General features: G+C 53.4%; 2 protein-coding genes across 2 annotated transcripts; one reads left to right on the forward strand and one right to left on the reverse strand.

Moving 5' to 3' along the window:
- Positions 1–509: 509 nt before the first annotated feature.
- Positions 510–1,525, reverse strand: LOC136499644 (uncharacterized). The gene is made up of 2 exons (XM_066495226.1): positions 1,293–1,525; positions 510–1,209 (listed from the first exon to the last, which is right to left on the reverse strand). Exons 1-2 carry the CDS (start codon positions 1,523–1,525, stop codon positions 510–512), a joined length of 933 nt encoding a protein of 310 aa, XP_066351323.1.
- Positions 1,526–7,312: 5,787 nt separating this feature from the next.
- On the forward strand, positions 7,313–8,506 carry LOC136499645 (uncharacterized). The gene has a single exon (XM_066495227.1). The coding sequence runs from the start codon at positions 7,313–7,315 to the stop codon at positions 8,504–8,506; it is 1,194 nt and encodes a 397-aa protein (XP_066351324.1).
- Positions 8,507–11,492: the final 2,986 nt, after the last annotated feature.

The following is an 11,492-nucleotide window of genomic DNA, read 5'->3' on the forward strand; positions in this document are numbered from 1 at the left end:
TGACCGTGCGGGTGAGCTCCTCCTCCAACTCCTTAACCCACGCCACCAGAGGGGTGAGTTGTGTCTAGGCCGTGGCCGCCTTGACCTTCGTGTCAGCACAACGAAGGCGGAGGTCCTCTACCTCCACGCTCCACGCCGACAGGATCTCGTTGGCGCCGGCAAGAAGGCCCTTCTGCCACTGAAGCTGGTCCTAGACGCCCCTCTCCCGCCGGAGAAAGACCGACTTCCCAAGGGATTTGGTCTCGAGCTCCTGAGGAAGCAGAACAGGGGTCATTGATTGCAACAAAACCAGAAAAGGACAACGTCGCACAGGAAAGGAAAACGCGAACCTGGGCGACTCCGGTCAGTTCGTCGGCCACCACGGATAGGGCCGTCCATAGCGACCGCTCCGCCAGCTGGTGGTATTGCTCGAAGGTGCCCCAGCGCCCGCCCTCGGCTGCGTCCTCGAGGGCGAACTAAGGCTCCCCCTTAGGGTCGTCTCGGCTCTGCCACAGTACCCGCGGGTGATCCTACCCACGAGGCTCGGGTCGTGCCCACACGAGGGCTGAGTTTCCCTCGTCCAAGATCGGCGCTGGCTGTTCCACGACCCCGGCATCCTCGGCGTCGACCGCCTCCCACGCCCGGGAAGTATTGTCAGAGGAGATCGGATAGACCTCCGCCTCCCGGGCGCTCTCTCGCAATAGCGGCAGCCCCTGAACCAAGGGCATCACCGAGGCCTCCGCCGCCTTCATCTCCGCCTCCTGGACAGACGGCCTCGCCGCCATCACAACGGCCTTGGTGGTCTCGGGGGCTCCGGCCTCCGAGACTATGGCCTCAACGGTCTTGGGGGCTCCGACCTCTGCCATTGTGGCCTCAGAGAACGCAGAAGCACTGACCGCGGCCACTGCGGTCTCGGTGGTCTTGGGTGCCCTGTCCTCCGTCGCCTCAGCCTCGGAGACCCTGGGGGCCTCGGTAACCAAGGGCACGTTGGCCCCATCTGACTCGTGAGCCTCGCCCCCATGGGGCGGAAGCGCTCCCTCCCTCGTCTGTGTAGGGGCCGCCTCAGCAGCCCCTCCTTGGGCGGCCGGCTCCTTCGGGTCGACCCTCGCCGACGCCGCGCCGCGTTGTATAGCAGCTTGTGCCTCTGCCACCCAGTGGGCGGAGGAGCCGGGGCTCGCCTTAAGCGCCTTAAGGGGCGCTAAGGGGAGCTCGTCCGTAGGCCGCTTCCGACTAAAGAAAAATAACCTACAGGGTCAGCGCGAGACCAAAAAAGTGAACGGAAGGCACTATGACCCTACCAAAAATACACTTACCTTGAACGGGGTGGCAACCGCTTCGCCATGGCAAACCTCGTCTGCAACGGCGGAGGCGGCGGCAGAGGCGTCGCCTCCGTATCCATCGGTGCCGGTCGGTCCTCGATGGACCCCGGTGCCCCTTCGGTCCTCTGCAGGGGCGGTGGCATCGCCTCCACCGCCGCTTGTTCCACCATGGCCGCCGAGCCCAGCGGGCTGATGGCACGTTTGCCTACCACCCGTGCCTCGGGCATGTCAGCCTCGGGCGTGTCGGCCTCGGCCCCAGAGCCGGCAACTGCCGACTCCGGGTCCGCTTCTCCTCCTCCTCCTGGGAGTGCCGGGTTGCTTGCCAACGCCTCGGGCACCACCTCCACTACGTTAGGAAGGTGGTCCAGGGGACCTCGCCCCCGTCATCCCCATCCGAGGCCTCCGTCGATAGCGACATCGACGGGGATTCCTCCAGTGGGAGACCCTCCTTCCTTTGTTGACGGCGGCGCTTATCCAGCCCCTCGCGCGCGAGGAGTTGCTTCATGCGCTTTGCCGCCTTGGCGTCTTTCCGCTTTTTCTACGCATCGGCGTGCGCGCGGTTGATCGCCCGCCGCCTCGTGTCCTCGGGAACGGGTGGAGGAGAGGAGCACACGTCCCTCATCCCCTGCAGGAACGACGAATGCGCATAAGGAAACAAGGGGTAAGGGGAGATTGAGGAGGCTTGGAGGCTACAGTGGCACATGACTTACCAGCGAGAGGAACCCCCACGACAGCCGCATCGCGATAGGGGTCAAGTTGCTGCCCCTCAGCTTCGCCTCTACCGTCTCCCCCACCCGATGAAGAATTTCCTCATCGGAAAGGGCAGAGGAGGACATCCGGGTGCCCTCAATGGGCTCACCCAGCTTCATCTCGAACAGCCACCGGTGCCGAGCCATCAGCGGCAGCACCCTCCGGCGGTGGAAGGCGGCCACGACCACAGCCACGGTGAAACCGTGGCCCCGCAGCCTCGCCAGCCCCTCCAGAAGCGGTTGCAGCTTGGGCTGGTCATCCTTCGGGACGACGTACTTCCATCTCTTCGAGCAACTCCCCACAATCCGCCCAGTGTAGGGGGGAAGTCCTCCATCGTCATTGCGGAGGTAGAACCAACTCATGTAGCACCGGCGATTGGAGGACGCGAGTTGGGCCAGGATGTAGAGGTGTAGGCGGTCCTGACGCACTTGGAGAGTGCAGCCGCCGGCCCTCATCGCCTTCCTCTTATCCGACGTGCCCGTCGGCTTGGTAGTATGCCCCGCTCGGAATAGGTGGAGCCACAACTCCCAATGGGGAGCAATCACCAAATACCCCTCGCAGACGGCAAGAAAGATAGCCACCTGGGCGATAGAGTTGGGATTGAAGTTGTGGAGCTCCACGCCGTAGTAGTGCGGGAGCGCCCGCATGAACCGGTATGCCGGGACACCGAGGCCGCGCTCATGAAAGGAGACGAAGCTCATGATGTAGCCATCGCGAGGCCTCGGCTTTGGCTCGCCGTACGGAGCAATCCACTCTGGCCTAGCGGGGTCTGTCACTGGGCGAAGGTGTCCACCGTCAACAAGCGACTGAAGCATCTCCTCAGTGATGTCCGACGGATCCCAGGGGTCCGCCTCGACAACGACGATGTCACCGGCCATGGGTACGATGGTGGAATTGGGTGCGGCGGTGAGTTTTTTCTCTCTCCCACGCTCTTGCTTCTTTCTCGCTTTCTCCCTAGGCTCGCTCTTCTCTCCTCTTCTTCCCGGCACCCGCTGCTCTAGCAATGGCTCGACGGAGGCGGTGCTAATGCAGGCAAGGTAAGACGAGGAGGGGGGAGACTCTTCGGGTATTTATGCAGGGAGGAGGCGAAATGAACGGGCGATGAAATCGGGGAGGTTTTCCCCCCGAACCGGCATAGTTAACCACGAGCCGATTTCGCCGGCCCACGCGCCCATGTCTCCTGCATTAAATGTGAGGACAGTTATGTCCCATCCACCATGTCACGCTCGGCCACTATGGCAGCAGGCGTTGTTTTGCCTCCCCATGAAACCACCTCAAAAGGCGCGCCACCCGTTGCCGAGCCAATAGGGAAGATATTCCCCGCGGCCTATTCCTTTTGTATGAAGGAACCAGGCTCTGAGCCTATTACGATTCAGGGGTTTGAAGGCTGGGCCCCAAAGGGTTTCGACAGCCGCCCCAGGATAACAGAGTCAGGGACGACCACGGGCAAGCCTATATGGGGCCGAGGCCCAAGCAAGCGAAACGCTTGGGACGCCCAAAGTCATGTCCGAGACCGGCAGGAGAGTCTCCGAATGGGATCCCATAGTAAGGAGGCACCGAGCCACCGAGGCCCAGCGAACGGCCTCGGCACCCACTAGAGAAATCCTCTGGTACACTTGGAGTGTGTCTCTGGACCGCTAGCCGTCCCCTAGCGAATGGGGTTCGGGACTCCACTCGGACTACCCGATAACAGCTCACCGGAAGTGCCACCGCTCATGCCCATCGAGGGTAGCGAGGCACATTCCACCCCTCCTTCCGAGCGAAAAGGAAGCGTGAGGGTCACATAAAAAGTCAGGGGAACCCCCGACGGCCTTCTCGCTCTATGCAGAGGCTAAGGGGCTCTTCCTGCAACCTTGCCAAGACCCAGCAACCCTGGCTCGCACTCAAAGGGGCTCGGCAAAACAAACCCTCCTTCCGAGCGAAAAGGAAGCGTGAGGGTCGTACAAAAAGATAGGGGAGCTCCTGACGGCCCTCTCACCCCGTGCAGAGGCTAGGGGGCTCTTCCTGCAAATACACCGAGACCCCACGACCCGGGCTCGCGCCCAAAAGGGGCCTCGGCAAACAAACCCTCACGCATGAGGGGCGTATAAAAAGCCAGGGGAACTCCCGACGGTCCTCTCGCTCCACGTAGAGGCTAGGGGCTCTTCCTGCAACCTTGCCGAGACCAGAATGGGCTCGGCAAACAAACCCTCCGTCCGAACGAAAAGGATATGTGAGGGTCGGATGAAAAAGTCAGGGGACCCCCAACCACCCTCTTGCTCCAAGCGGAGGCTCAGGGGCTCTTCCTGCACCCAAGACCAAGACAAACGGTCCCAGCCCACGCTAGAGGTTTAATTAAAAAACATGATAAAGGGCACCGAGCCCATTACGGTCCAGGGGTTCAAAGGCTAGGCCTCCAAGAGGTTTTGACAGCTGCCCCAGGGCAACAGAGTCAGGGACGACTTCGGGGCGAGCCTACGAATGGCCTAGGCCTGAGCGAACAGTCGCTCGGGGCATCCTAAGTTGTGTCCGAGACCGGTAGGGAAGTCTCCGAATGGGATCCCACCGTAGGGAGGCACCGAGCCACCGAGGCCCAGCGAACGACCTCGGCACCCACTAGAGAAACCCTTTGGTACTCTTGGAGTGCGTCTCTAGACTGCTAGCCGTCCCCTAGCGAACGGGGTACGGGCCTCCACTCGGACTCACCCGATAACAGCTCACCGGAAGTGCCCACGCTCGTGCCCATCGAGGGTAGCCTGGCACATTCCACCCCTCCTTCTGAGCAAAAGGAAGCGTGAGGGTCGTACCCAAAGTCAGGGGGACCCCTGATGAACCTCTCGCTCTGTGCGAAGGCTAGAGGGCTCTTTTTGCAGCCTCGCCGAGACCCCCGCAACCCGAACTTGCGATTATGGGCTCGGCAAATGCGATAAAAACCACTCGCTCAAACGCAAAAATGAAAAAAGCCCCTAGAGGAGTAACTCCACTCCTCCAGGGCCTTGGGGGCTACACCCGACGGGTGCGCTCGCGCGCACCCACCGGAACCTCAAAAAACAAAACCCAATTCCTACGGTGCGGGGATAGACCAAGCCTTAGCAAACCCTCCGGGAGAGTGCACGCACTCCCCTGGAGGCTCGAGGGCTACTGTCGAGTACCGTAGAACGGGGTACCCCGAGCGAACATCAAAGGGGTCACTTAAGTCCCATCAAAAAACAAAGCAAGAAGGTAAGCCATGGGCCCCTCACCCGCCACGTCCGAGCCCACTAGGCCCTCCGCTTTGCCTCGAGCCTCGCGCAAGAGGTCTCGGTGTCCTGACGCGATCTCTGCCTCGCGCGAGGCTCTCCACAGGAGGCCTCGGTAGGGAACACGATCTCCGCCTCGTGCGAGGCTCCCCATGGAAGGCCTCGGCAGGGGGTGCATTCTCCATGTCGCACGAGGCCTCTCGCGGAAGGCCTCGGTAAGGAGTCCGATCTCCGTCTCGCACGAGGCCTCATTCTCCATATCGCTCAAGGCCGGTTCGTCTGTGGCCCGTCGCCCCCCTGCCTCGGCTGACCTTCCCAACAGCACGTCGTGTCTCATTAATACTTCAACCACTCCCGCAATCTTCGCCGGACGAGGGCTCGACGCCACAGAATGGCCGACGGGACCTGAGGTCGCATCAGCGCCATACCGGCTGGGACAGGGCACAGCGGAGATTACCGGCCACTGTGTTCTGACGCTGTGCCCACGATCAGTGCCCACACTACACTATGTCCCGCGATCCCCGCCTCGAAAACAACATCGCACAGACAACTTGTCCCAGGTCATCACCGCCTCCAAGCCGACGCACCAGATCAGCCGCCAACTCGGGGCCTCGGCACTGTGCACCAAGGTCTCAGCTATCTTGGGGTTCGTGCCCACTAAGACCCCCCATTGCGGTGCAGCCTCGACATCGACCAAGCCTTGGCCTCATACATAGTCAGTCCACAGCGGTTTGCACGTCCACCGCCGCACCCACTCCGAGGCAGTCCTAGGGCTCTCACGACGCACAGGATCGGATGGGACTAGCACGCCGCCCCAGTGCTCCAAGGACGGACCACTCCGACGACCATGCCGCCACAGGGACAGGCCACAGGGCTCGGACATGCCGCCCCTGTTGGCACGACGCCGCATAGTTAACACATGTACTGTCCTTGTCCTCCCTTCAACTATAAAAGGAGAGGACTTGGGCCACTTAGAGGGGGGATGAAAGGAGGAGAACACCTTGGTAACACACACACGCACACGCCCCAGCCGCCTGAGAGCAATGTCTCAAGCGGCCTACGTGACACCTTGCCAAGACCTGGGACTAGCTCCCTCTCTCCCCTAGCTTGTAACCCCCTACTACAAGCACTTCGGTGCGAGGAATACAAGATCGATCTCTCAGACTGGACGTAGGGCATCGATTGCCCGAACCAGTATAAACCTTGTGTCTCTTTGCATCACCATTCGGGATTAGGGGCACGCAGTTCAAATTCACTGGTTGGTTGAGGACCCCCCAGTCCGAAACACCGACATGTAGGTTTGAGTACATGAACTTTTTAAGCTGTGCCATTTTGGTCCAAATCTGTCCATTTGGGGATTGGATCTACATGCAATGCATGACAGCAGCCACCACGTCCATTGGTCATGTGAGTAGCACGTGAGGGCCCTTTGCCAATCATTTTTTGCCGATAGGCCCCTATGCTTTCCATTCCCTCACTCTTCACCCCTTCCTCTCCCTTCCCTTCGAAGCCATCGTCTTCAGACGACGTCGGGGCGCTGGGTGGGACGACGGAGGCGGCGGGTGGTACCAACAACGACGTAGCCTGTGGAGGCGGTGAAGATTGTGCAGGGTGGTGGTGCCAAGCGCTGACTACCACGCAGATCACGGCCGTTCGGCGCGATGGTGGCCTATTTGCAACCACTGGGGGCACGGGCGCCACAGTATGGTGAGTTCTTCTATGTCATGAACTCTGAAATCGGTTGGTTTAGGAGGTATTTCTTGCATCAATTAGCTCACTTGTTGCAGAAAATATCTTCTTTTGTCAGCTAGGGTTTCATGTATTAGTCATTTATGCTGTAGATTTTGGGGTTTTCTTCTGTAAGCACTGATGACGAAGAATTCTCAGTGGAAATGCATCACGGGGGGGTGCTTTGTTTCTCAAGGGTTAAACAAAGCCTATCCGGGTGGAAGAGTTAGTTGGTTTGACCACATAGAAGTTGCTAAATGGTCTTCTCTTTTCATAGAGCAACTTGTTTTTAAGTTACACTACCCAAAGAATCCAAACATGAAGGTGTTCTGGCTGCTACCTGGGAAGAATCTTTCAAATGGGTTGAGATTAATTTGGTCTGACACAGACACAATGATAATGTCCTCATTAGTTCACAAATTTAAGAATTTTGTGCTGTATTTGGACCATGATGACAACCTTTCTGGTTTACAATGGGATGACAATGTTGCAAACCTATTGAACTCACCTCCCAAGGTTTTCAGTCCTATGAACACTATGCATATGGACAATGCATATAGTGGGAGGGTTGGTGATAACAGTGGAGAGGACCTTGATTTTGGTGATGGCAGAGATGATGACAGTGCTGGTGATAACAGTGAAGAGGACCCTAATTTTGTTGATTCTGACTACGAACTGGATGCAAATGATGATGACCTTTTTCAGTATGCAAATGATGAAGAAGGAAGCAAGAAGAAAGATACGGGCAAGAAAGCTTTCAGTGTTGTATCAAATATTGAAGATGACATGTCAACAGAAGATGATGAGCTGCAGTTGCCTGAATTAGACGATGAAGGTGGAGAAAGCCTAAGGTTTCAGACTTTTAGAGAGCAGGATATGCATAACTCAATATTTAAGTTGGGTCAATTGTTTGCAACCCCTAAGATTCTAAGGAAAGCAATTACAGAATACAGTTTGAAGCACAGGGTTGAAATTGAATTGCCAAGGAATGAGAAGAAGAGGATTGAAGCACACTGTGCAGAAGGTTGTCCTTGGAACTTGTATGCTTCAGTGGATAGCAAATCCCTTGGTATGGTTATCAAGCAATTCAATGGACAACACACATGCCAGAAAAAGTGGGTTTTGAAGAGGTGCACATCAAGATGGCTTGCTGACAAGTATCTGGAAACATTTAGGGCAGATCAGAAGATGAGCCTCACAAATTTTGCTAGGTCAGTACAGAGGGACTGGAACATAACTCCAGCAAGGTCCAAGCTTGCTAGAGCTAAAAGATTAGCTATGAAGAAAGTTATGGGAGATGAGGTGGAGCAATACAAGTTACTTTGGGACTATGGTCATGAACTTAGAAGAAGTAACCCAAGCAGCAACTTCTTTCTGAACCTAGATGGCAATGTATTTAGCACATTGTACATGTCATTGGATGCATGTAAAAGAGGTTTCTTGACTACATGTAGGCCTATCATATGCTTGGATGGATGGCACATTAAGATTAAGATGGTGGACAAATACTGACAGCTGTGGGCATTGATCCAAATGGATGTATCTTCCCAATTGCCATTGGAATAGTGGAAGTGGAATCACTAGTGACATAGACGTGGTTTTTGGAGACACTAAAAAATGACCTTGGCATAGATAACACATATTCTTGGACCATCATGACAGATAAACAAAAGGTGAAAACAACACTATATCCTTTGTTGTAGTTGTTTGCTAGGTGAAAACACTATTTTCATATGTTTGTACTTTTGTCTTCAGGGTCTTATTCCAGCAGATCAACGGGTCTTCCCTGACTCTGAATATAGGTTCTATGTCAGACACTTATATTCTAACTTCCAACACCACTTCAAAGGTGAAAATCTCAAGAACTAGCTTTGGTGTTGTGCAAGGTCAAGTTCAATACCTCAGTTCAATAGGAACATGGAGAAAATGAAGACCCTGGATCATAAGGCCTATGAGTGGTTGTAGAAGATGCCTTTCAACACCTAGGTCAGAGCTTACTTCAGCACTTTTCCAAAGTGTGACCTATTGCTGAACAACAGCTGTGAAGTGTTCAACAGTTATATCTTGGAGGCAAGGGAGATGCCAATTCTTAGTATGCTAGAGCAGATCAAGGGACAACTAATGTCCAGGTTCTACAAAAAGCAGAGGGAGGTGGGAGAAGAGTGGCAAGGACCCATCTGTCCTAAGATAAAAGAAGATAATTAATAGGAACACAGAATGGGCCAATACATGTTATGCAATGCCTGCTGGACAGGGCATATTCCAGGTACAAGATAGGGACTATAGTTTCATAGTGGACATCAAAATGAAGACTTGTGATTGGAAAAGGTGGGACCTCACTAGAATCCCTTGCTCTCATGCAATTTCAAATGACATGTAATTACAAACCATGGAATTAAAATGACATGTAGATACTGTGGAGACAAAGGACATAACAGGGCTACATGTAGCATGAGAAAGGCTGGACTTCCACCCAAGACACCTGCACAGAGGAGCCAAACTTCTATGCCAGTTCAAACTGCTATGCCAGTGATTAGTCAGGTAACTGCTCATGTGACAACACATTGTACTAGTATGTCTTATCTAAGTTGTCAATTATATGTTATAGGTTTCCATGTTTGAAGAAACTGACATGCCAATGATGTCCTAGTTATCACGTACCATGATGTCCCAGATGCAAGCAGAGGTTAGTGTCACTGTCATTTAATTCCTCCAAATCACCCAGCATCTCATTCAAACTAATCATCTCCATTCTCAGTCATCACAGTGTAGATTACTGGAAAAAGAACCACTTCCATTTTCAAGCTTCATATTGTCTAACCAACCAGCAGCTAGGCCAGTTCCACCCACTACTGCAACACAGGCTGGGAGATCAAGGTCCACTGCTGTGAAGAAAACAACTGCTACAAAGAAGACTGTGGCTGGCAAGAAGAAAACCTCCCACAAGAATGTTTCTGCTGCAATGAACAATCATGATGGTGCTGTTGGTTGAAGAGGACAAGTAATGATGTGTGTGAAATTGTAAATCATGCAAAAACTCTAAGTGCATGTTCATTTTTTCTGCCTTTTGTATAGTAGAAAGATGACCTTTTGGTTAGGTATAAATATGTGAATGTTTCAGCTCAAAACATTACAAAACTGTGTGAATGTTTCAGTTGCAAACATTAGGAAACAAACTAAAGATTTCCTATCTTTTGTATATGGCTTTTGGTATGCTATACCATCAAAACTATATGTATGCTTTAGTTGCAAAACAATGCTCCAGCTCACTGGAATGATATCAAAGCATCTCTGGATTATCAGTTAATTTTCTGTGTACACTCTATGCTTGTTGAAATCAGTTTGGATTTCTTTCATTTTTCAAGATGAGAGAAAAATTGCAAACTCACATTCACATTTTAGACAATACACCTTCAAATTGCATAGAACTTCACAACTTAGTCATTCATCCGTACACATTCAGACCTTAATGGTGATTACAACCAGGATCAAGAACAGCAACAAGGTAATACATAGAGCCATGAAACAAGTCAGTTGCACCAACCTAACTAAGTTGTCACCAGTTCTAACCATGGTTTCCAAATGTTTCACAATATCAGCATCAACAGCAATGCCTCTTTCCTTCTTCATCCCTACGGCTGCTTCCTGCTCTTTGGATTCCACAACTTGCTCAGCATTGGAGGCACTTGCTTGCTCCAGCGGCATTAGATGCTGAGAAAATCCCATGCCCTCCTTCAAAGAATCAACATGTTCGATATACTCCTTCTCCTATTTGAAAAAGGGACAGCCCAAGCCTTTGCGCTACAAGCAAGAGGAAATGATCAATCTTCACTGCAAACTGCAATGTAAACATCCAGTTGAATCAAAATAGTTTGAATCTCACCTTGTGGGCTGGGCAACAGTAGAAAACCTCACCGTCGCTCCAGGGTTGCTTCGAAATACGCCGAACCACCTGCCACTTGTGGCATTCTGTGCACCTAATCAGTGGAACATCACCTGGTTTACCCAGATTTGTAGCGGAGGAGCTAGAATCTTGAGGGAACATCGGGGATTTGAGGAAGAAACAACCGATTTCAGAGTTCTTCACCGCCTCCTCTGGCTACGTCGTCATTGGTACCACCCGCCGCCTCCGTCGTCCCACCCAGCGCCCCGGCGTCGTCTGAAGACGATGGCTTCGAAGGGAAGGGAGAGGAAGGGGTGAAGAGTGAGGGAATGGAAAGCATAGGGGGATATCGGCAAAAAAACGATTGGCAAAGGGCCTTCACGTGCTGCTCACATGACCTATGGACACGGTGGCTGCTGTCATGCATTGCCACGTAGGATATAATCCCCAAACGGACAGATTTGGACTTAAATGGCACAGCTTAAAAAGTTCATGTACTCGAACCTGCACTTTCAGAGTTAATGGTCCTGAATGACACAGCACAAAAAGTTGATAGACCTACAGTGCATTTATCTCTTTCATTTATGAATAAACTAGTAAGATTATCCGCGCAAA

Source organism: Miscanthus floridulus, chromosome 13, assembly GCF_019320115.1.
Source record: "Miscanthus floridulus cultivar M001 chromosome 13, ASM1932011v1, whole genome shotgun sequence".
Taxonomy (NCBI): domain Eukaryota; kingdom Viridiplantae; phylum Streptophyta; class Magnoliopsida; order Poales; family Poaceae; genus Miscanthus; species Miscanthus floridulus.

What these genes read in the sequence shown, in the direction of transcription:
- LOC136499645 (XM_066495227.1), top strand. Translation starts at nt 7,313, where the DNA reads ATGAAGGTGTTCTGGCTGCTACCTGGGAAGAATCTTTCAAATGGGTTG.
- LOC136499644 (XM_066495226.1), bottom strand. Translation starts at nt 1,525, where the DNA reads ATGCCCGAGGCACGGGTGGTAGGCAAACGTGCCATCAGCCCGCTGGGC. An exon ending in CGGTTGCCACCCCGTTCAAG is followed by an intron (nt 1,210 to 1,292) that starts GTAAGTGTATTT and finishes ATTTTTCTTTAG; the next exon opens with TCGGAAGCGGCCTACGGACG.